The sequence below is a fragment of the Serinus canaria genome, chromosome 2, assembly GCF_022539315.1.
Source record: "Serinus canaria isolate serCan28SL12 chromosome 2, serCan2020, whole genome shotgun sequence".
NCBI classification, from domain to species: domain Eukaryota; kingdom Metazoa; phylum Chordata; class Aves; order Passeriformes; family Fringillidae; genus Serinus; species Serinus canaria.
Window position 1 is genome coordinate 126,774,281 of NC_066315.1, and position 25,359 is coordinate 126,799,639.

At 39.5% G+C, this 25,359-nt stretch overlaps 1 protein-coding gene across 2 annotated transcripts; it reads right to left on the minus strand.

Moving 5' to 3' along the window:
• Nucleotides 1-474: 474 nt before the first annotated feature.
• Nucleotides 475-24,717, minus strand: PIP4P2 (phosphatidylinositol-4,5-bisphosphate 4-phosphatase 2). Of its 2 annotated transcripts, none has more exons than XM_009086730.3 (7): nt 24,566-24,717; nt 18,615-18,763; nt 17,085-17,191; nt 15,250-15,373; nt 9,156-9,208; nt 3,202-3,292; nt 475-2,112 (listed from the first exon to the last, which is right to left on the minus strand). In XM_009086730.3, exons 1-7 carry the CDS (start codon nt 24,669-24,671, stop codon nt 1,969-1,971), a joined length of 774 nt encoding a protein of 257 aa, XP_009084978.1. In that variant the 5' UTR covers nt 24,672-24,717; the 3' UTR covers nt 475-1,968. The 2 variants fall into 2 exon arrangements, with proteins under 2 accessions (XP_009084978.1, XP_018767414.1); XM_018911869.3 differs by having other exon boundaries at nt 18,615-18,760; nt 24,566-24,707.
• Between the last annotated feature and the right edge of the window lie 642 nt (nt 24,718-25,359).

The following is a 25,359-nucleotide window of genomic DNA, read 5'->3' on the forward strand; positions in this document are numbered from 1 at the left end:
CCAGCCCCCTCCCACTCCCACCCTCGCTAAAGTTACAAAAGCAGTGTACAGGATGATTTTCTGTACAGCCCTAACCTACTTAATTTCACAATGTGGAGTGCAGGCAGTATTTTGAAACACCAAGTACCAGGAAAGAATATTCATAGATTCAAAGGTAAGTGAATACAGCAAATCTCAACAGTGAAGGGATGTAAAAAGCACTAGGAAAAGAAGGGAGTATATCAGTCCATCAATAAGGCATTGACTCAAGAAAATAGATCCCAACTGTGGTTTCATCCCTTATTTACATCCTCACTCTTCCTAAAACATCAAGATCATTGCAATTTAGTATTGCTATCTTATGCTATCCTGAGGCTACCATTTGGCAAAAACTCAAAGCTCACCCTTGGTGTGCCATAACTTTGTGTTTCCTGTATCATATTAGCAAATTCATCCACTTACACATTTTTATATACATATAAATAACAAAATACATTTAAGTTTGAATAATAATCTTTATTTCTTTATTAGTTTATTTGTAAAAGGTACATTGTAATCCTGAGCTACTGCTTTTATACATTTAGCATCATACAAAGACAGATCATTTACAGTTCGATCATTTACATTTATTGTGCTCCAAAATCCTTATCCGAATATCATTTTGACTTAGCAGGAACATAGATAATTTAAATTACATGTATCCCTGAAACATCCATATTAATTTACCCATCTGACCCCATTAGCTAAATTACTAATTGTCTAAATCACTCAGGACATTCCTTCTGAATTTAGCAAAAACTTGTTTAAAATTATAAAGATGGGCAGTGCAAGAACTGGTCCCTCAATCCTTTGTGAATACATCATTAGAAAAAACTTTCTGTTTCCGTATTCTCTTGGCAAGTCAGTGCTAAATTGATTAGATGTACTTTGATGGAATGGTCCAAGTAATAGTTTACTAATTTCCTTATTACAGCAGTTAATGAGAATTTACAGTGTCTCCCTTTGCAGTGACCAGTGTCATAACTCTCCCAAGCAGGGAAAATCTGATGCGATCAGAGGAAAGCAAGAGGCAACCCATCACCGTTTTATTGTCATCTACATGACACTGAAGTATTACAAACAAACCAAGTCATATGAAATGCTTCCCTTAGACCCTGTAAAGGAACTTGTACGAATAACCAGAGTTAAGTTCCATAATCCGAGCATGGCTTTTAGGATTTGCCAGTCAAAAAAAAACAAAAAACAAAACAAAACAAAAAAACCAACCCAAACAAAAAAAAAAAAAAAACAGAACAAACCAAAACCAAAACCTCAGTCCCAGGATCCTTGAGGAAAAAGCATTTATCCTAACTGAAATCCAACCCTGGATAAATGGAAATTTAATTGGACTACCAAAACAGCATCTCTCTACCTGAAAAATCTCCAAGCATACAGTGTTTACAAATGTCTCTCTAGCAACAGTGTCAGTCTTTTAAACATTCACAACTTTCATTTCCTGAATAAGGTCACTATGATCTTAGGCAAAAGATGCAGTAAAGCAGTTCAAGCAAAATGCTTATTGCTTAGGTTTTAAAGCAAGCCACTTGAATATAATTTTAGTTAAAATGTTAAGTACAAATGTGAAGCTACTGTAGAAACACTTATAAACACTCTTGCTTTTGAATTCTTACTGATAATCTAGAAAAATGGCAGACGGATTTTAACATAACAAAGGAAATGTAAAACTTAATACTGTCTGTTGAAATAAAATTCAACGCCTATAAAGACAGTTATGAACATGTAAACACAGCTTTAGTATTCAGAGCTAGGGAATCTAGCAGCAAAACAAACTATTTGCATATTATGTAGTGCAATGAACATTTGTTCTTAGAGACCCCCAGTCTTTAAACTACTTTGAAGAGAATGGAATCCTTACAGGAAAGGTTTTAAAAGTGTCCAAGATGTAATATCCAGAACTACTAGATGCTCATCTATAACCTAACAATTTCTCTATGCAAAACTGTGCTCTGGATAGCTGACTTTAATGGCCCCCCAGTAGCAGGCTCGAATGAGGCAGATTAAACCTAAGAGATAAGCAACAGCCCAAGAAACATATGTTGCGTGAAATCGCCTGGCGAAATCTTGTGTACCAACCTAAAAAGAGAAAACAGTAGTGTCAAACATACAGCACTATGTGTTCTTCAGGGAACAGCAAGTTATATTAAGGAGAAGCATTTCAGCACCTTTTCAACTCTGGTAAGGGTAGATTAGGTGTTAGCTTGATTTTACATAACCATGGGATAATTCAGCTTGAAAGGGAGATCAGGAGACATCTAGTGCCAACTCCCCAGTCAATGTAGGGTCAGACCAAGTTGTTCATGGTTCTAACTCAGCTAGGTCCCAAATAATTCCAAGAATAGAGGCTACACAAGCCTCTAGACAAACTTCATAGAAAAATGAAGTTAGAATAGAAAAAATCCTATCCTTTCACATAATTTTCCAATTCAGTAATGTCATAAAAAATTAAAAGAAATTTGTCTCTCACTGTTTTTATTTCTGGCTTTGTTTCTATTAGGGAACCTGGAAAATCCTTCATAACTCATTTAAGATCACACATAAATAATTATTCAAGTTAAAACAGAAGTTAGAGGCATAATGAGAATTACACATATGAATTCAATGGAGGTATTTCCTAACAAGAACTTTTCTGGGATTCCCAGGTAGAAAGCTGGCTCAGTAACCTGTATGAGATAGTGGTAAGCCAGATACCCCTGATTCCACTTAAGAGAGTACAGCTTTTACAAATTATAAAGACTCATGCATATCTCTAGTGCTTGGAATCCCGTTCGCCTCTATTGCAGTGGAACTTATATTTTTGGCTATACAGTGACATGTATTTCTGGAAACATGGAAGTTTTGAGAGCTTTAGCAAGAGCAAGATGTTCCAGTATTTCTACAGTGAAGTGAACAATTTTTCATGAAACTGAAGTTTTTAGAGATGAAGAGTCAAACATCAGAAAAAAGAGATTATCAAAGTGCCAGAACACCTTTAAAAAAAAAATCTTTTTTTTTTGCCTACTCAGATGATTAGGTCCACAGTTTTAATAGAGATGACTAAAACCACACCAATTTAGGAAGTTTTACTCAAATGCTGGGAAAAGAAGAGCTGGTCAACTAAGAGAACTCTTTTGAACACACACATCCCTGAACACAGTTGCAAATTTATCATGGGACACCACTCACAGTTAATCCAACACCAATGAAGATGCATATCATTCCAATTGTGATATATGCACAGCAGCGCCTCCGTGGCAGTGCACTTCCAACAGAAGAACTGTTAGAAAATAAATAGTATTATAAATTAAAAGCAAACAAAAAATCCCAAACCCAACCAACCAAATAACAATCACTACAAAAACCACCCCTACCATCAACAGTAACTGTTCAGTCTCAATGGGGAATGGAAAGAGAATGGCAATACACCATCTTCAGTTCACAGAGCTGTAAGCAAAGTTTAAGGTTATACTACAAGTACAGGACAGAGTCCTCATTTGTGTTTTGAAGAACTGTTGGTGATTATCTAGTACCTAAAAATCCAGGTGCTTACAAGAAAGGGAATGGTGCCACACCCACAGTTTGAGTGTCTACCTTCTGCACCCACAGTGCATCCCAGTAATTGTCTTGGATAGCTTTTGGATGGCAAAACTCAAGTTTGCTTTTCAGCTTCCATGCTGGTTGCAAGACACCCTTCAGACTTTTAGTACATCAGCATATGGCTTCAATACTTCACTGCATCTAAGAAACTGAAAATAATTTCTACCACCGCTACATGTCATTAATAACAACCTTCACTATCCATTTCTTGGATACTCAATACCGTTCAGTGACTAAACTGCTCTGAAGATAAATACAAATCATTTTAGTCACAGACATGTCATTTTTTCATGTTCAACATCTCCAAATACTGAAATTCTTTAGGCTATTAAGTCAACTTGAAGAACATGACAAGTTCTTCTTACTTTGCAATTTCTTTCAGAGTTCTACCACAATTTAGACAAGCTGCACAAATAACTTCTGACAACCAAGGTAAATAGATCCCCTGGAAGTTCCATCACTCATCATCAAGACTATGAACTCCAGGACAGACAGCTCTGACTCCACCTGCTGCATCAAGACAGTGCTTCACTCTAACAGACTATAAATGCAAAAAAAACATAACAATTATCTACTACGGGTTAGAAAAATTATTCTAGAAGCTATTCTAGAAGCTCAGCATTGTTTATCAAATACATCTTGAGTCACATTTGCAATTACATACAGCTTACAAATGAGGAAAATAGGAATATGATTTAAACACACTGAAACACAGTTAAAAGGACCAGAGAGGCAGAAGTGCTTTTATAAAGCATGCATTAGAGGTGTTTTGAAGCATCCTGAAGCATGCTATCATTAGTTAAATACTTCATCCCATTCTGGGAGATCAACACACCTTTGGAAATAGTGTAATGCTTTTACTCATCTCACGATAGTTCAACTTATTCAAGATAAATGCATAAAAGAAAAAAGCACTGCTGAACAATTGAAGCAGTACATGTGTCATATGACTGACCAAATTTCTGGCTCCAGTTGATTAACCACATAGCAAGGCCTCATATGCTTAGCATGTGACTAAAATTTTTTAAGCATTTGTCTTAGAAAGCCTTCAAATAGATTGCTTTAAGCAGCTTTACTTCAACGTTATTTCTTTACAAGGAATTTCTGAAATGCTCCAAGAGGAAAAAACCAACCAAACAAACAAACACCACTGAAGTCCTTGAGCTGACACAATGAGCTTCAATGACTACTCACAAGCCATTTTCAGAGGAGCTGGAAAAGTCCCCAAACAGTACTGCTCATTAGCTTCCACGGGGAAATTACTTCCTTAGCAAAACCTCACAATACATAGTGAAATGGGACACTGGAGGGTGCCTGGGCAGGATTAGGGTAAGAGAATTCCCAGCTGAGCAAATAATGGTATCTTACCCTCTCACACACACACCTCCACACACTCCCCCAAAAGCCACTCTACAGCCACTCTAGAAAAGGAATATGTTGTTCAATTCCAAGTTACATGAGTTAAAAATAATGAAACCAAACTGTAGTTTTATAAAAGGGAACAAGGGAAGAGACTGAGTTTGCCAAACTGACCTTAGGTTCCCTCCTTTGAGTACATAGCCACAAAATCCTGCAGAGTTAATTCTATTACAGAGCTGGATACCATAGGATAAGCTGGTAAAAATGTCATGTGCAATACACCTAAAAATACATGATATTTATTGTACCGTGTATTGCACGCAGAGTCAAAGTTCATTCTGGGAAAGAGACTTTCACTTTCAGAGCTGACTTACAGTCTTATTTTTGTAATCATACTATTACAGGTGCTGTGTGTATTTTCCATCCATATTTCTCATGTGTCTCCTCCTATCCAGTAAGAAAGGCTGGGGGAGAAAATCAACTCAAATACCACAAAATGGAAACGTAAAGAATGCTTAAATTTGGCTGCTTTTCTCTCTCCACAGAAAGCAAGGATTAAATAAAGATATTACAGTTTTTACAATTATGTAACAGACCTAGGAGTCCAAATAAATCATTACTCATTTTTCACCTCCGAACAGTGATGTTAGCCACTGGCCTCCTCTAGATAGTGAGGCTTCCTCTACCCACCCCAAATTACCATAAAACCCCCAAATTAACTTAGAATAAAGAAAGCTGAAACTCTATCCCAAAAACCTACCAAGTGGGAAAACTCTGACAAGCAAAAAACCTGACATCTGGCAATATTAAAAGTGGGATCAAAAGAACTTTCTTCATATTACAAAAGCAACCAGTTAGTTCCATTGTGGGAATAGGAGGGAACTCTCTAGAAAGCAGCAGTTCCTTCTTTCTGAGCTGCTGCTGAGGAAGCAAAGGCACCTGCCAGAACTCTGGGCAGCAGCAGATATAAAAGATGCCAAATCCAGTAATGCATCAGGGACTAATTAGAAGAGGGGAAAACAGCTATGAAAGAAGTACCACTGGAAGGAATGCTGAGTCTCTTGTGCTCCAAGTAACAGGAATTATGACCAGGATTTCAAACATGCTTTTAAGAGGAAAATTAAAATGCCAGTATTTTGAGGTAAATAGCACACTGCTGAAATTAGCCTCCACAGCAGTAATGGGGTTCCAACATCTCTCTCTTTCCTAGAAGTCCTTTACAGGGCAAAGGTGTTATAAATTCATCAGGGTTCATCATTTTGGCAGACCTTAAAAAGTAAAAGAGATAGGTTCTACAGGAAAAAAAAAATAGATTTGACATTCTGTAATAATAACCTGTACCATTCAATTCCCTTTCTAGTAACTGAATTATTGAGCTGAATTTTCTAGATGATTTAATAGACTAATTGAGAAAGAGAACAGCAAACAAAAAACCAGTTCCTGCTGCTTCATCATTAAATGAGAAAAATACGAGAAGCCTTCCCTGAATCTCTCACTCTTGGAAAACAAGCTGATAAACATCTGGTATTTAAAAATACAGAAGAACACTAAATCAGCAAAAAGAAACCACTTCTCCCCCATTCCCAGGTGTCACTATAAAATACAACTGTATCATGACAATTTCCTCATTAGCTACATTTATTTTCCCTATGCAAGTAAGGGCCTATGTCAGGCAGAGCCACTATGCATCAGAAGGCTTCTGCAAACACCTAACCTTTACTAACATGACAGGTTCAAAGTCCACTTCCAAAGAGATTAGGTCATTTAACCCAATAAGATTTTATTCTCTACAGTACAGTCAATTTCTTACATTTCCCAAGTTATTTTGCAAGACAAAACAAGTGCATCACAAAACAAAGTTGTAACACAATGGTGGCAGATAGATGGGATTAAAAAGAGACAAGAAGATCCTGTCTGCTCCGACATTCAGATATGAGAGGTTCCTTTGTTTAGGTACTATGAGGCATGATGGCTTTATTTCTCCCTGAACACTGTTTCATTATTAACTTTTTCATGTAATAACTTCTGATCTCCCCTGCAGTTTTAAAAGCCATTCTTAACACAAAGATCTAATATCCATCAACCAAATGGAAGGTCACAAACAAACTACTTGCAGAGATTCACTGCACTTCTAAAAACATTTGAAACCAAATTATGAATCTAAAAGTGTCAGCAGACATCCCCTTGAAAAACTTACTGGTGCAGTGATTCAAGGTGCCTTTTACTTTTAGTCTACACTATCCTTTTCTCAGTGACAATTATCAATTTCATCAACAGAAGGAATGAACAGTTCTACATCTGACTACTCAGCTACTAATGAAAGAAGTTTTGCATTAATAAGATGAAACCCTACATTCCCTTCTAACTATTTAGCTATGCTGACCTCTGACAAAGACCTGATAGAAAGCAGGTCACCAAAGTTATTTGTTCCATCATCATGACTCAAAGCTGTGTCTCACCTATGCTGTGCCCTAAATCCATGTATCAGAAATGTTTATGCTGCTGGAAGCGCAGAACTCCCAACCATCGCATCCCAAATGCAGGAAAACACTGAGCAACTCATGCAAAGCTAAATTACAATATTCCACAGTTTGCATCCTCAACTCAAGGACAGATGTGCCCACTTGTTAAAATTTGTTTTGCATTTTGCAATACAGTTGCCATGCAAGCTGTAATTATCACAAATTGCACTGCAGAGAGGCTCCCACTTTCCTACATATGGATAGCATGCTTTGCGCTTTATGGAGGAGAATATTACACAAAACTTTGAGTTCAGCGGGAATTTAAAAGAGAAGTCAAATTAATCAACAGAGGACAGACCAAAAGATCACATGCTGTGACTTTTGACTGTTGCTTGGAGCATAGTTTATTTTGTTGCTGTTTTTGTTAGGGTTGAGTTTTTGTTTGGTTGGTTTTTGTCTGTAAGGTTAAAAAACAAATAACACTGAAGTCAAGAGAAAAGCCAAGGTCAGCTAAAAAGGGTGACATAAAATATAAAACATAATTGCAATTAGTTTTAAAACAAACCAAACAGCAAAACTCCAACCCCTCCTCAAGGACTGAACAGACTTAATGTGTCAGTACACACACCCCTGCAAAGCAGCATCTCTTCAAGACTGAGTTTATTCAACCTAAACAAATTAGAGCATATCCACAACTCCATACTGGGTTGGTTACACCCCTGAGGTTAAACACAGCACTAGACTGACTTCTCTAGCAAATACTCCAATAAAAAGACTTCAATCAGGGCTGAAGGCCAGGCCATATCCACACCTACAGTACATTTATCCTACGCTTTCTTCTTCCTAAGGGACCTGCTAGTTTTCCTACAACACGCAACACAGCTGAGATTCCCCATTCCCACTGGAAAACACATTTGTTCCTTTAACTGGAAGTCACACTTGCCTGTCAAAGGAAGACAAATATTTAAATAAATCAGCAGGACATGAAGGTCTCTGAAGTAATATTTATGTCTTTTTTCATACCATGTGGCTAAGATCCAATACAAATTGAAAGTATGTTACTAGTGCAACAGCTCAAATTAAGAATTCCTGAGCTCAGATAAGAAAGGCCAAACAAATACTCAAAAAGAGAGCCCCCCCCCAAAAAAAACCAACCAAAAAGCTTACAGCTCTTGTATTCTAATTTTTCTTGATCTTCTTTAAGTAGTAGCAAATGAGTACCCAAGTTATTCCACAGTCATTCATAAACATTAAACAAGATAACACATTAAGATGCTTAACACACGTTGGGTGTTGAGTTTATAGTATCAGCAAACCTTCTTCCAAATTAAGACAAGATTATTTCCTTTCCTCCCTTTACAATAAAGCAATTCAAGTTCTGCCTTTAAAGATGATATCTGATTACTACTATGAAGAGGTAATATTTCAAGGACATAAAATGTTAATTTTAGCAACCTATTCCTGTCTACTGTTAGCAGCTTATTTTTGCTTTTATCAATGTAATCAGAGCCTTTTCATAAATGCAGGTGGATAAGTCAAAGCTACTGATTTCTGCATAAAGAATGGAGAATTCACATACAGATAATATCTGCTTTAGCCTTGAAGTTCAGGTGAGCACAGCAAAATAATCAGCACAGCCAACACATTTTACTCCAAAGACTTACAGAAGAAACACTGGCTACTTCACAGCAATTTACATAACCTTGCTTTCAGAGAACTTACATTTTTTTGCAGTGTGGGCATTTTGCTAGTGTGTTAAACCTCAGTTCCATCCACTGTAAAAAGAAAAAAAAGAAAAAGGTTGAAAAGCAGACCTGAGAAAATGGTTGTTGCACTTAATGTTAAATGTCTTTAAGAAAACATTTTGCTTCTCAGACTCTTTGACTTGCTTTTTGTTTTCTTTTATAAATGGGATGCCCTTTTGTCAGTGGCAACATCGGATTAGGATTTCCAAGTGAACATTTCCCATGACTTGCCTTAGTATTACAAAATTTGCTTGACGTAATGTGGTTGCATCCACAGGCGTAGTATGGGCAGCATTATAATATTAATAGGTTTTCTTCTCTTACTGTAAGACTGTGAATATACACTGAATCAAATAAGTGTGTTTTCTTTGGCACAATTAGAGACAGAAGTATTTTCCAATCTTTGCCCAACCCTTGCATCACTTATGAAAACTGAGTTATGGGTATACAGAAAAATGTGGTAAAGAATATTTAAGAAAGTAGATATCAGGTTTTACATCAATGAAACAGAGAACACTATTGACTGCTTTACATGACTGCTAAAAAGATGATAGGTAAAACTGTACATGCTAAGGTCACCACCTTCCATGCTCAGACTGAAACCTGTGTGGGAAACAGCCTTAGTGAAAGCAATGCCTAGAACTAACTCAACCAGGGGACACACAGGTACATACTCAGTTAAAAACAGCAGGTTTTGGTCTATTTCATTCTGCGATAACAGTATTAAACAAGCATTTTAAACAAGTTTGCCTTGGTCCAGGGAATAAGGCTCTTTTTCTTCTCCCTGTAAGCAGTTATTTTGTAACTGCAGCTCTCTTCTTTTGCCTTTCTCAAGTGAAGGGTAGTTGGAAGTTTTCTGGGTGATGCAAAAAGTCACACTGCAAGTTAAAAACGGGAGAAGAAGCCATAGAGCAGATGCCCAGTGCCTCCATGAAGTGCTTCCTTATCTCCAGGAGAAATCTGAAGCTGTCCTACTGAAGTGAAAGTGTTGTAACTCCTACAGCCATAAATAGAAATCAGAGCTCATCCTCAAATGGAAAACACCACCAACCTACAGCAAACACCATTTAAATGCTGAGAAGAAACTTATAATTTTTATTAGCAAAGAAAGACATGTCTTCTCATGCCTTGTCAGTATAAAGAGATTTTGCTGTGAGCAAAATTTGAACTGGGGTATTTATTGAGCATTTTCCTACCTCTTGAATATCTCCCTCATTTTTTTTTACTTGGGGATAAATCTCCACTAAAAATAAATCCATCTTTTATTCTCTTGTTCTGAAGTATCCATTTACACATTTACAGGACAACTATGTAACCGGTATTATTTGTTTACAAAACTTGACCAATCTGATTTAGCAGAGTTTTATTTTACTCCTTAAAAAAACTTCTGTAATGCTCCCCACCCAAGCAAAGCTTTTTAAGAGCATTAATTCTACTTCCACATTCCTGGCAGAGGAGCAAGTTAAGTTTTTTTCTGCATCCCTTTCAAAAACCTACTCAATTTCCCTTAATTCTACACAGTGAAAGTAGGATAAAATGCAGTTGTCAGCATTGGGGAAGGAGAGAGGCCTCGCCAGAGCAGTTATTTCAGCTTTTTAAACTGCAGTTCCAGAAATAAAGGGAAGTCTAATTCCAGGATCTATATTTTACCTAATTGTAATTCAGCTTCACTTCTATAGTCCAGTTTCAATTCTGTATCACAGTGTAGGCAATGCCATTTCCTTAGTTACCCATTAATGATCTTTCCAGATTTTTAAGATTTCTAATTATTAGCCCAAATTATTAATGGCTACAAACTCAAATACATTTGGACTGCAAATACTGATGGAAAAAGGAGTCAGCAATAATCTGTTTTCATTGAGAGTTACCTGGAAATACCAGAAACAGTAGCTGCTATGATGCCTCTTAGAAAGACCAGAAGTATTTGTAGAAAAAGAGCAAAATTGTGACAAGACTTTCAAAGTACAAGAACTCAAATCATATGAGCACAGTGGGGAAAGGTTATGTTTGTGTAAATTCTAAATCATGCTTAAGCTGGCATTTTTTACCCATACTCCAGAGTGCTTTAAAGTACCTAATATTGATTCATGTTGTTAGGAAGTTACAGTTACATGAAATTTAGCTCTCTGCTGAGAATACAAGGATTTTTTTTTAACTGCAGCAATACAATATACAGCCCAAATCCCTGGTTAGATGTACTGGAACAGAGATGAAGAGATGAGGAATACAGAACTCATCAGTGTGTCAACTGTGGACAAAACCAGACATCCATCAAAGGAATTACTAGAAGAACAGTCAAACATTTTCCTTCTAAGCCTATAATAGTTCTCAGTGCATTCAACACAAGACAGTGAAAAAAAAAGGCCCAAAACAAAAAGACATAAGTACATAAATACATACACAGTCCTACATACAGCTGCTGCTGCAACAGAAGCTTTCTCTCCATTCCACTGTGGTCCTTTGGGAAAGCAAAATACTTTCACAAACTAAAACATATCTTATTTTTCTGAAAAGTTTAATGGGTTTTCTATTCAATTATTTCAGAAGTAATTTTCATATTTGATTACTTTAAGAAAACAAAATTGACAAAGCGCAGCTGTCAAAGCATAGTGCTCAGCCTGCAGCCTGTGGCTTCCATAGCTTGCTCCTGGCTTCTTGTCCCTGAGGTCCCTCCAAAAACAGGACAGTAGCAGGAAGATGGCAGAGAGGGAGAGGACACAGGGACAGCCCTCCCTTGTCCCCCATTTCCAAAGGCAACTCAGCCTCTGACAGCCACAGACCATTGCAGGCAGAGGTCCCTCAGAGAGGAGTAGCAGGGAATGATTTACTGCAGGCAGAAACAGTAACCGCACAGCCCAAATCCAAAAGCTCCCAAAACAGCCCAAACCAGATTAAACTGATATTTAGCAACACAGTTAAACCCTCATCTTGCCCTCCTTTTCTATTCTATCCCTTTTTCCACTTGTCAAGACCAAACCTGCCAGAAACAGTAGAAACCTTAACACAGAAAGAACTTCTATCAGATTACAACTGAAAAAAAAAATCTGGTTAACAAGATGTGAAGTATTGATAGTTTGGCTACAATTTCACTTCAGTACTAAGCCTTCTTCCAGCTAAGACACAGAAATTTTAAGGCACTCCATAGAAAGGAGTGTGGTTTTCTCATTTGTGAAAAACACCCCTCCATGTGCAGAGGCAAGCAAAACACAGTCATGTTTTCAAATGGAAAAAAAAAATCTTGGAAAGGTGGTGAACAAGCTGATACTCTTAAAAGAACACAGAACATGACAATTTGACTTTTCCATCCCAGGGATTCTAGCTTTGCTTGTCTATTTTATTTATTTATTTATTTAACTGCCAAGTAAAGTAAAAGGGATAGCCTAGTGAGTTGCTGAGAGATGCATCTAAGCACTACATATTTTCTTCACAACAGGGAGGTATCAAAAGCCAGAAATACTAACTCAGAAACTGGGCTTCCAGACTGGCTAAAACATTATTGTTGCTTCTCTGCTCATTCTCAAATCCAAACAATTTCCTGATTTTTCTTAACTAGAAAGTTTATTTTCAGAACCCAAAACTTAATTACAGAAAAAAGTGGAAGCAAAAGACTGATGGGAAAGCTGTGTAACATGAGGTAAATAAGGGTTTGTTTCTTGATAACTCAGCATAAAAAAATAGCAAGCTTTCAATTTCTATTGGTGCAGAGAGTTTCTTTTCAACATATCATGAAGTGACAAATTGGTCTTATCCTGGCAGACAAGACTATGAAGTTCAAAATGTTGCAGTTCCCTAAAGCAGCCAGAAGATATGAACTCACATGCACAGATCCCAAACTAGAAAACTTAGCCTTTTAAGGCATAATCCAGTAGCTATGGGAAATCCAGACTTTATGGATTTGGCTTTTTTCCCTTATGTTCACCTGAAGTAGTTCATAGTGTAAACTGCAAAGTTAATCTGGACTGCACATATGTATATAAAGTAAATAGGAGATCAAGACAGGTAGAACTCCCATGCCTGTGAAAGTCCCTAAATCTAGGCAAAAAAAAAAAAAAGGCAAACAGAAAACTCACTTCAGCTATCTTCAGTTTCAGACTACTGTTCATTAGCAAGGGTTATAAGAAATTATGTATTTTTTAATATATAGACATAATATTTTTAAAGCATCTCTCTAATTGCTTTCCAGTTAGCAGATTACTTGTCAACTCATCATATTTCTATTTTTTTTCAGAAAAAAAAAAAAAAGAAATATGCATAAGGGCCATCTCCAGCTCCCTGCACTCATCACTTACTACAGTAGTTAAGACATTACAGCACACCTGTCCTGGATTCAGCTGGGAATATTAATTTTCTTCTTAATAGCTGTTACAGTGCTCTCTTTTGGATTCAGTAACTGTTGGTAACAAGCTAAGGTTTTAGTTGTTGCTAAGTACTGTTTACTCTAAGTCAAGGACTTTTCAGTTTCCCATGCTCGGACTACAAAGAGGTGCACAAGAAGCTGAGAGAGAGCACTGCCAAGACAGCTGAGCTGAGCTGACCAGACCAAAGGGATATTCCATACCACAGAACATCATGTTTGGTGCATAAACTGGGGGAAGCTGGCTTGGAGATGCTGATCACTGCTGGGGCACTGGCTGGGTCAGCAGGTGGTGAGCAATTGTATTAAGCACCACATATTTCTCTTGAGTTTTATTCCTCTCTCTCTTTTCACTATTATTATTATTGTTATTATTATCACTAGCAGTATTCTTTTTCTGTTTCAATCATTAAATTCTTTTTATCTCAACCTGTCGCTAACAGACACGAAAGAACCAGACGCACACCGCTGCTCCAAGGTGAAGAACAAAAGAGAAAGTTTATTTCCTGACCCTAACATTTATAGTTTTCTAAAAGTGACAGTGGATTGGAGGGTGACAGTGCCACCTCTCCAATGCCACTGGACAAACTACCAGTCTATCAAGTCTCTCCTCCTCCATAAAGGAATGCAAAACAATGGGTTATCTCCAGACAGTGTGCGATAAAGTTCTCCACAAGGAAGTAAACATCAGAAGGTTTAGAAAATCCTAGAAAATCAGGGCGACATCAACCCACAAGTTTTACCTTTCTCCCAGTTCTCCTCCCCAGCAGGGCAGGGTGGTGTTTGTAGGGAGCAAGCAGCTGCATGGTACTTCAGCTACTGGCTGGGGTTAAGCCACAAAAGCACCTCACTGATTCATAAACCTGAAGTGAAGACTTGAAGGCACAAGCCATTATAGAGCCTACCACAAAAGCCAGTCCTTCTCTCTCTGCTGGTACAAGGCGACATGGAGTGGAATCCCCTAAGTTTCCTTTTTCCTTGCACAACATGCACTTGACTATTCTCTGATCTTTATGTATCTTACAATCCTTTGTTTCACAAATGTGCCACCTCTCTTGTGACTGTTTTCTTTAACTGTACTCCTTATCTAGTCATTTCCTACAACTCACAGACCTGAAAGAGATTCAATCACTGCTGGATGATGAAGCCAAAGCTAGCTTACTTGTGTACTGCATTCAAAATTCAAGTGTGGCAGCACCTTGTCCATTTAGAAAACTACAGCGAGTTCAACAGCAGAAGAGCATTTGTGCATCCTTCCACTTCAAAAATGGGATCAACTGGCACTCTCACATATAAACCAGAACCTCCAGTTCTCCAACAACCTACAGAAATGCCAATGGCAAGTGCTATAACAAACAGCTTTCCAGGGCTCATACAGCAATGACAACTGCTCCCTTGGCCACTGCAGAACACAGCCACCACTGCAAGCCTAAACAGAACCTGGAAAACCAATTTCCTCATCCAGCATTGCCCACTCTCACATCATGAAACAATAAGACATGGACTTGATCTATCCACGAGCCGAAAGACTATTAAAAGTTTTTTTTAAACACAAAAATAACCAAATACAGACCATACATTCATATTAATGAGTAAAGAAGTTTAACTTCCTCAATGATGCCAGAGAGTGAGGCAATACACTCTAAAAACTGCTTACAACAAACAGCTTTAGGGATAGCATGGTGAGGCAAGAAGGAGAATCTGATGCTTTACTTACAAGGAATGTATTTCCACAGTGCCCACACACCACTCTAGTTCCATCTGAGGGACCTGGCAAGGCAGGTTGAGCTGGCTGCTCCTCTGGAATCAGCATCACTGGACCAAGAGTAATGATGCGCCTACTGTGTTAAGAACATTAAATACACATGTAATTAAGCTAGCAAAAGAGAAGCTGTGTTCAAGCAATTAACTTAGTCACTACCAAATATTTTTACACATTTAAACTATAATCTACTTGTTAAACAGCTGATGCACCCAGTTTTGGTCACTCTCCAAAGTGTTTTCAGTTTTAAAAACATTCTCTCTCCCTGTAAGATCAGCGATACAAGCCTAAACCCTAAACCCAACCCCCAGACTTGCAAGCATATGATAGACGTGCTCCTCAGAAAAATGAAAACTTAATACTCAGGCTGAGCAAGTCTGAGAATTGAAATGTAATTACCTATGTGAAACATGTAGAAAGAGTAAGGATCTTCCATAACCTAGTTCTCCTTACCACACTACTGACAACCATGTCAATGTAAGAATATCCATATTTGCACAGTAAAAGTTCCATTCACATTGAACAAACTAAAAAGGAAAACCACCCTAGGTTGACTAAATGAAATCAATTTACTTTAAAATATTTACTTTTATGTTCAATGTGTTTCCAGTTTAGTTACACAATACTGTCAAAATGACAGTACCCAAATTAACCAACTCAGAATGAGGATGAGACTTATAAGAAAAAAGTGAAGGGGAAAATTAGAGCAGTATTTAATTTGCATTGCATCTCTTCCATCTACAACCAAAATTGTATTCCGAATGGCTTTCCTTCAATCTGGACCCTTCCACTTAGGTCACACTCCAAACTCTCTCCTTCCAAGTACACTACACCAATTTTGCTCAGTTTCTAGCAAGACAAATACATAGGCTATCTTAGGAAAACTGCTTACATGTATGCTTTCGAGATTATTTTAATAAAATTAAGGAATTTCTAATTTAGTTTAGTTACCAATCATGTGATATATATTATAACTGAACTATCCCATGAACATTTTTGCACTCTGAGAAAATGTTTGGAATGTTCTGAAGTCCTACCCAACCAAGCATTAGTAAAAATGAGTTAATTCCCACAAGTCTCAAACTATGTTTCAAAACCAGAACAGCCAATATAACTAGGGCACTTGGTGGGGTACAACTCCCCTCCACACATCTGCAGACTCAGCCTTCCTCTCCCCTTCTCCTGCTAGAGCTGCACCACTTCCAATCAAACTCCTCCTACCTCAGTGGAATCTTTAACACCTTAAGCCCAATGGTAAGAGCAATCACTATGGCAATCACAATTGCTTCTTTTATAACAAGTGTGTACATTAAAGTTGAGAGCTGAAAGGACAATGAAAACTCAGCATAACTAAGGAAATTGAAGTCAAGCTGCTACTCCATCTCCCATCTCACTCCAAATTCCTACTCTGAGCTTAGCAAAGTGAGTATTCTGTGTGGTTACAACAGCTGAGTCTGGAAGAAATTATGAATGTTAAGTCCCAGAAATGAGAAATGGATTTTCTTCTATTGTTCTTTACATTACTTTTGACTTACAAAGTAGTAACATAATGGGACACACACGTCTGAGACTTAAAGAAAAGGAAGAAATTTTTTTTCTTTAATATTAAAAAATATATTCAAAATGGACACTAGCACTACCTGTGCCTGCAGCAATTCAGTAATGCTCTGTAAGTGTCCATGTAAAGAGACCAAGGCTTTGAACCTCTTTTAGTTTTAAATACTCAACACAGAGACAACAGTTGCTTTAAAGAAACCCATCTCAAGGCACTGGAAGTGTTTTATTCTTACCAGTTTGGTCTTGGACAGCCTATTTTCCGAGATGTATCCTTACAGATAAGGAGACAGTTACATTGACATCTAACATACTTCTTCCCTGAAGGAGGGTTTTTGATTGGCTAAAAAAAAAAAAAAGAAAACAAAAACCACAGCCACCAGAGAACACACATCAGAAGTCACAGTCACAGCAATTCACTTTTTTCCACATAACAGGAAGACAAAGCAGAACAACTGAACAACTTCAGTGAAAAGTTCTTGTTAACAGAAACAGACTTCCTCTTACAGAGGAAACTTCACAGTCAACACAAAATTGAAATTTTTTCTTTCTTATGAAGTGAAAATTTCCTTATCAGAAGAAACAAATTCTGCAAACTCATGGAAAAACATTCATACTTCAGCAATGACAATTCAAGGCTTCAGTTCAGTTTTTTTTTATATGTGAGTTTAAATAGTGATGCATTTAAAAAAAAGATTTAAAAAAAAAAAAACCACCTCAAACCAGTCAAAACATCAAACAACCCTTCTTGCCTGGTACAATGGCTTTATTCAACAGTGAAAGGATCACAGTCTGTTTCTTGGTCACTAAGAGACTATGAAGAAATCACCGAACTGTAATCTTATTTTAAACTGCACTGAAATTATCTTTCTCCAACCTGGGAATCAAGTTTCAATGTCCCTTTCATGCAGCAAATCAAAAGGTGCACAATACTTTGTTTGGCTTGAAACATGATATATTGGACAGGAAAGTGACTATCAGTGGCAGGTTCTCTACTCTCTCTTCTAAGTGGAAAAAAAAAATCTTGCAGTTTTAAAGCTTCCTGTTTTCAGGACATAATTTAATAACAAATATATAATAAATCCATGTAATAAATCTAATCCAGTGTTTTTCACACAAATGCTTGAAGAAGCTGTGAAGCACTGCAGTACCACATCCCAAAACTAAAACTGGCAGGAGGAAAAAAATAAAAGCAGGAGGAAAAATAAAAGCAAGAGGCCAAATAGCAAAGACTTGAATTAAGAGGAGAAGAAACAAATATGTCTGTGAACACTGGAAAAGTGTTCACTAGAAAAGAACTAGGACTTAAACACCTCAAAGTTGTTTTATTGTGGTCTTTTACAAGCTAACCAAGTGACTGAATAGTATTCCAGGCAAAAGGCATTTATCCAGGAAGAGGTGCAGGGTCATTACTTTGTTTCTCCCTCTGTTAGAATAACTCAATTCTACACTGTTCTTCATCCCATCAAAACCAATTTTATCCTTCTTTACAGAAGAGTAATTATTTAAATGACATCTCTGCTTTTTGTCCTCCTCAGGAGGAGACATCCTGCACAGCCAGCTCAACCACATGAAGATTTATCCTAACTGCTTGTAACCACCCTTGTGCCAGCACACCTCCAGCTTGCACACCAGCCACGCTGACAGTCAGCTGGGCTGGCTTGTCCTTTTCCTCAGGGGTGGCAGGAAACAACCCACCTGTCCAGGTGAGGACATGAGTGCTACCCTCAGTGCCCTCTACAAAACACACCAAAAATCCATTTTACCGTAGCTTCATTGCAGACTGTGCATTTAACCACGTGTTGGTGTAGCTTGCCATCCAAATTGATCAGTGACTGGCACACACGGCAGTTTATCACAGGAACACCACTGGCATCTGGGCTTGCAATGGCAGTGTATGGAGGGGGAAGCTCTGCTGCAAGAGACAAGGAAATCTCAGCTGAAAAACCAGAGGATCCTAAAACGCTTCCAGCAAGTATTGTTTCCAGCAGGCACAGGCTCAAAAAAGAAAAAAAAAACCCACACCTCAAATTCAGTGTTTATACTAAACACAGAACAAAACTAAGTTTGTTTTCCCCTTCTCCAAAATTTCTGTGTACACAAACACCATCCATAGTTGTAGGTAAAGCAAACCAGCAACACAAACATACAGTAAATCACCCCAGAAATCTGGATCCAACAGAACTCATCTATGTAACTATTTCAAACCAATTTTTTGTAGTCCATAGAAAATGCATGGAGAAAAAACACTAAAAAACCCCAAACCTACCACAGATTAGTAGAGCCTGGCTTCTGAAGAAAAAGACCCAGAAAATAAAACAAGACACAGGTAGGAAGAGTCATAAACAGCATTCACAAATATCTAAAAGGACTGAAATACAGACAAGTGTTTGTCACATTTTAAAAGATACTACAGGTAAAAACACAAAAAAGTTCTGTTAAGAAAACAGGTCCTAGGATAGAAAGTGGCATGAAATGCTTCTTTTTTGAGTACAACAGCAAATGTATGCTGTCTTGAAGGAAAAACCCTGAAGTCTCAGAGTTTCTGCTTTCAAGGGTTCCAGATATTTTTCTTGCCCGGAAGCCAAAGCACCAATCACAAGAAGGTCTTCAGTCACTCTGGTGAGGCTGACACTAGGAAGGCTTTAATGGCCTCAGGCCTCCAGGGAAGAGCAGACTTTAAACTCCAGCTTTGTCAGTCTTGGGCCCACAACAAAACAGGGAGGAAACAATGAAGATTATCTGAGGGTTAAGAATCCATAGAATGAAAATAATTCAACACAGTGATCTCTCACAAGCTTATCACCACCACTCTTTGGCATATAGTAGCATTGACTTTTACTTCATCAAGAAGTTCAGGGCTTTTCAGGTAAGCTAATTCAGAACAGGCATATTCAGCAGTTCATACTTAGCTTTTTTAAATACTAGTAGTTCAAAATGCTCTGCAGCCCTGGGCTTCAATAAGTTTTTCAAAAATTACATCCAAGCAGCTAACAAAATCTTCAGAGAAGCAATGAGAGCTCAGCCTACTTCCCATCTACCAACAGCACAGAGCAGTATCTGCTGGAGGGTGGTGAGGGAAATCACAGGCTGCTATCAAAGCTGACAAGCCTGAGTATTAAATTTAAGCCTGTAGGAATGCACTCATCACTCCTTCCCTGTCTTGAAGTGAATGTCATAAGCTGGAGGGATATAAGAAACCCTGTCTGCCCTTCAGATCCAAAAGTCACCACACACCTTTAAAGTGCACGCTGAACAGCTATGCTGCTATCTCTCTTTGCTACTTGGTCTATAGATGACCCAGACCTGCGCTTGATTTTAACTAACAGAGGCAGCAGGAAAAAGATGGATACCTTGAGTCTCAGACTCACATGCAATACACTTGAATTATTTCAGATGAGAAATAAAATTAACTTATATGCAGCAATACAAATCTGAATTCATGACACTAACTGATGCTGTATTTCTTGAGGAAGTGAACCTCACACCTTCAGCTCTGATACACTGGTTACAGAAAACAACATCCTTAAGACATATCAGGTAACAGTGTTATTTCTTCTGTTTGTGAGGAAACAAATTCTGAAAAAAATGCAGCATCCAAAAAAAAAAAAAAAATTAAATATCAGTATTTTGCAGTACTGTGATACCCTATTTTAAGTAAGGCTGCCACACGCAGGACATGAGACATTACAAGACATTAAAAAACAAACATAAGCAAAACCAAACCCCAACCCACACACTTTGGCAAGTAGAAACAAGCTCAAGCCTACCAGAGCACTCCAGAAATCAGGTTAGAGTAACCACCGTGGCAAAGCCAAGGCTGCTCCAGTGGGTTTTGGCAGCCAGCAGGCTGCTTAACTGCTCCTGCAGTGAGCAGCTGACACTTTCTGGCTAGGGGAACAGGCAGCCAGAAAACAAAAGGCATGTTCCAAAGACTAAATACCAGACTCTCTGTCAACTCACCTCTACAGTTCACTCCCAGCTTTAAGGTTGCTTTTCTGAAAAGCAACAGTTGTTTTACAAAAGTTCTTGACTTTTTCCTCTCCATTTAAAGTGTGACAGCTCAATTCTGCGAGCTGGGAATAGGGTGCCTAAGGCAAGCAGCACCTTTAAGGGTACCAGAAAGCAGAGTCACACAGCCACCAACATTTCAGCTTTCCACAATCCTGGAATACTTGAAAAACTGACAACCATACCTTCTAGACATTTATAATTTTCTACACCCATTTCCAAGTGATAACTCTTATGAAGCTGGTAAACTGAGGTGTGTAAACCCCTACACACGGCGCCAGCCACTTCTCCAGCCTCATATTGGAGCTGTCTGGCTTCCAGGTAAGCAGCCTCGCTGTTCCTGTCCTGCTGGCTCAGCAAATATCAGATAGCAAGAGAATAATGGCTGCTTTTCAGAGCCGTGCTGCAGCAAATAACATTTGCTATGGAGCAGAAAGCATGAGCTATCTTGGCACTGCAACCTTTATGCTCAAAGAAAACGTGCATTTTGAAGAGGTCCAAAAAACAAGCCAGCAGAAGCCACCAAAATTAAATACAAAGAAGAGTATATTGGGGGAGGGTAAGTGGGTGGGGGATGGTGAAAAGGAAAATAAAGACATTGTTTCAGAGTTAGCTGCTCATTACCCCTTAAGAAAAAGGTTTCAAAGCACTTGAGCATACTTTGGTATGACCTTTTTTTTAATTGACATCTTGAATTTCAGGCTAACTATAATATCTAAAAAGAGTGCACAAAGGTCTGTCAGTCTGTCATGCTGGACTTGGTGGTAGGCAAGCTTCACATACACACCAGGAGACATGTAATTGGATACTGAATTCCCTGCTGCTGACATACCAGTTTACAGCTATATTATCAATTCTTCTTTAAAAACAAAAAAAGAAAAAAAAACAACAAACAAAAAAAAGACACACACAGAAAAACGACCCCCCCCCAAAAAAAACCAAACTAAACAAAAAACCCAAACACTAATTAGTTCAGCAAGATTAGCAAAGTGTCCTACCATGCAGTACCTCTGACTCCCTCTTCACCCCTACAGTACAGCGATGCAATGGAAGATATCCCATTTGCAACCTGAGAAATTCCTTGTGCTGCTTGTGCACTTTCCTCCCCTGGTTGATGAAGGGTGGAAACAACAGAGAACCACTTGAAGCCTACCAGAGTCAAACAGAAATTAGTTTTATTTGATTAAAAAAAAAAAAAAAAAAAAAAGTTCTTTATCATGACGTGTGAGGGGGCGGGTAAGGGAAAAAGTTTAATGATTGATGTCAGAGATACCTTGTTAAAAACTAAAAAATCTGGGAAAAGGCCCAAAACCCCTACAAGAAACAAACAAAAAATCACTGACTAACCATCCTACAACAGGGAACAGAACTGATAGTTTCACCCTTTGTCAGTGTTGTGAAGTTTCTTAAACACTGTGACCTGCATCCACACTGAAAAGATATTTCTTGCTTGCCTTACTAAGAACACTGAGCCATAACCAGGATTCAACCATCCATCAGTTTACACAGGGAAGGATCAGCTGGATCTCAGCTGCAGCTCAGCAAGGGAAGAGAAGGCTACCTTCAAAACATGGTCTCTCTAATTTAAAGTTCAGCATGATATATTTGGCACAGTAGAAAATTACAGGGATATATCTATTAATGTACATTCAGATGGTAGCTTTGACACAAAGGGCTGCTTCCTCCTTCCTCTGCCACTCCAGACTATCCAGGTGATATTAATCAAGGAAGCTCTGCAGAAGGAGTTTGCTTTGGAAGCAAAGCCAATTCTTCCACAGGAATGAGTCTTCCCTCTAAGTCTAGCCTTGTGCTAGGGAGAGAGATGAAGTCTGCCAGTCAGCTGGAAAGGCAGTTTAGCTTGCATGGAACCTTTCACTAAGGAAAGCAGACAGAGAAGGGAAGTAGAGCTATGGGCCTGTGCCACAGCCCTGCACAATTCTGTTCCACAGCTGTCTCTCTGAGAGTTCTGCAGAGCAGCTCTCAAGTGCTACCTAGTATGTTTGCTCATGGACTGATCAAACAAGAGACATGTGACATTCAAGAAAACTCTGCGTTGGTTCCTCCTCATTTTTGGGAGGAAACCACTTATCTCAAGCACCACATCCCACCACAGGTGCCCAACCAGGTATCTCAAGTAACAGATGCCCACTGAAGGCGCAGGAGGACATGGCTACCAAATGAAATGAGCGTTTCGAATCCAGGTCATGAGTTCTACCCTGGGGTCAAACAAGAATCACTAATCTAACGCATCTTCATTACTTTTTAAATTTATAAAACTTAAAAAAAACAAACTAAGAAAAAAAAAAACCAACAAAGAAGAGATTGAATTGTATGCTAAAATGGTTACAAGATAAGGAACACTAAGAATAAAAATATCAAACCCCAGAATGCAAACTAAGGCAGATATATGGATTTTTTAAAATTTTTTTTTACTTGGGGGATAATGACAATACTAAAAAACTGATGGCAAATAAAACCCAACTACAAAGCCAAAGCATCCAAGCTCTGCTGTTTTTTAAGCCAATACTCCTTTGTCCATTTCAAATCAAAGTAAACCATTCAACACCAGCTACAGCCCTAACTGAAATACATTTTCATATCAAGAAAAGAGGACTAGCTTTCCACAAGATTAAATATAATTCAAAATAGACAGATGCTCACTCATTCTAGTTGCATGCATGTCATGAATCTATACAGTTAATAAAAATCGTTAAGAAAGGGCCAACACACTGTACCTACTGAGATAAGAATTGTAATATTACATTTTAAAGGGTACTGCTAGCAAAGCTACTCTAATCTTATTTAGTCTTCATTCCTTCAGCTTTCTTCATACCTCAATTTCTGCTGTAAAATATTTTCCTGAAAAAAAACCCAAAGGGGAAAAAAAACCCCACTAATGTACTTTGATAACATCCCGATTCATATTTTCTAAGTGTTTTTTTCCACCTACTAATTAAATAGTCAATATTGATCAACAAGACGATTTTTCCTAAGTCTGTAATACCATATAATTATGCCACGACTACAGATTTGTAACCGCAGTATCGGACTTGCTTTAAAAATAAAGCCATAACCAGCTATGGCCTTGAAACGTGTTTGCAAGGACATCCTGGTGGTTTTGGACTCCAGCTACCACATTGCACCGAGTCCCTTCGGTATTCCGATGCGGCTGCCAGGACGGGCTGACCACACCTGGGCACCGGGCTGAGGCTGCGATGCTCCCCGGCCATGGCGACCTGCGCGCTCGGCTCCGCGCTGCGCCCCTCCCGCAGCCGCCAGTGCCCAGCCGAGCTGCGCTCAGCTCCGGATCTTCCACTTAATCCTGCTCCTAATTAATGGGGAAACCCAAGTCCAACAATTACCACGCAAGCTGCGGCATGCGAGCGAGTTATAATAAGCAGACCGGTTCGGGCTTGTTCTGCCCCTGCAAACAATTATTTTAATTTCTTTTATTTTTCCTCCTGAGCCGCCCAGGCCAGAGCGCGGCGGGGAGCACGGCCTGTGCCGGGCACGGAGCGGCGTTACCTGTTGTTCCCCACCGGCAGGGCGGGGCGGGGGCTCCCCCAACGGCGGCCCCCGGCCCGGCGCCGCCGGCCCGGCCCGGGCGGGGGGACTCCCTCACCGCCGCAGAACGGCCGAACGGCCGCGTCCCCCGCCAGCAACAGCCACAGCGACAGGGCCGTCCCCCCGCCCGGCACAGCCTTACCTCGGGGACTGCTGTCCGGCAGATAGGGCGGCGCGGTCGGGGTGACATTGCCGGAGCCGGGCGCGGAGAGCAGCGGGGAGCGCTCGTCCACCCCCTCGGCGGCCATGGCTGCGGCGCGGAGGGCCCTGCCCGCTGCCGGGCGCGGGGCGGGGAGGCGGCCGGGCCGGCGGCGCCGGGGAAGGGGAAGGAGCGCAGAGGAAGGGGCTGGGAATGAATGAGAGCGGGGCGGGGAGGAGGGACGGCGGGGCGGGCAGTGGGCTGGCCGGCCCCCGGCACGGGGTAATGAGCGGGGCAGGCCGGGGGCGGTGTCTGGAAGAGAAACGTAACAACCTTCAGTCGTAAATAAAATTTTCCTGAAAAAGAGTGCATTTGTTAAGATGTGTGGGTGTTTTTCTGGTTTTGTTTGTTTATTTATTTGTTTGTTTGGTTAAGGTTGTTTTAAGCTCTGTGTTTGGGTGTTGGCATCAGTACCAGGGAAGTGCTGTAGTCGATTTAGCTGGAACCAGTCGCCCTTTCCAGGGCTCTGGGAATGCGGACGGACTGAGGCGGCACTCTCCGAGGTGACAGCGGTGGGAACCTTCAAGGGGACTCTAAACGTGAGGCGATAAATCGGCGTGTTATCAAATCTGCTGCTCAGCGGGGAAGTCTGTCCCCTGGTGCCATTGAGCTCTCAGGACAGAAGGACTAAATTTCCTTCTACCACTCGGGCACCATCTGGAAGTCTCTGACAAAGAGGGAAAATAGCCTTCCCCGATTAATTTTTCAGACCATACTGAGATAAAACTGATGTTTGT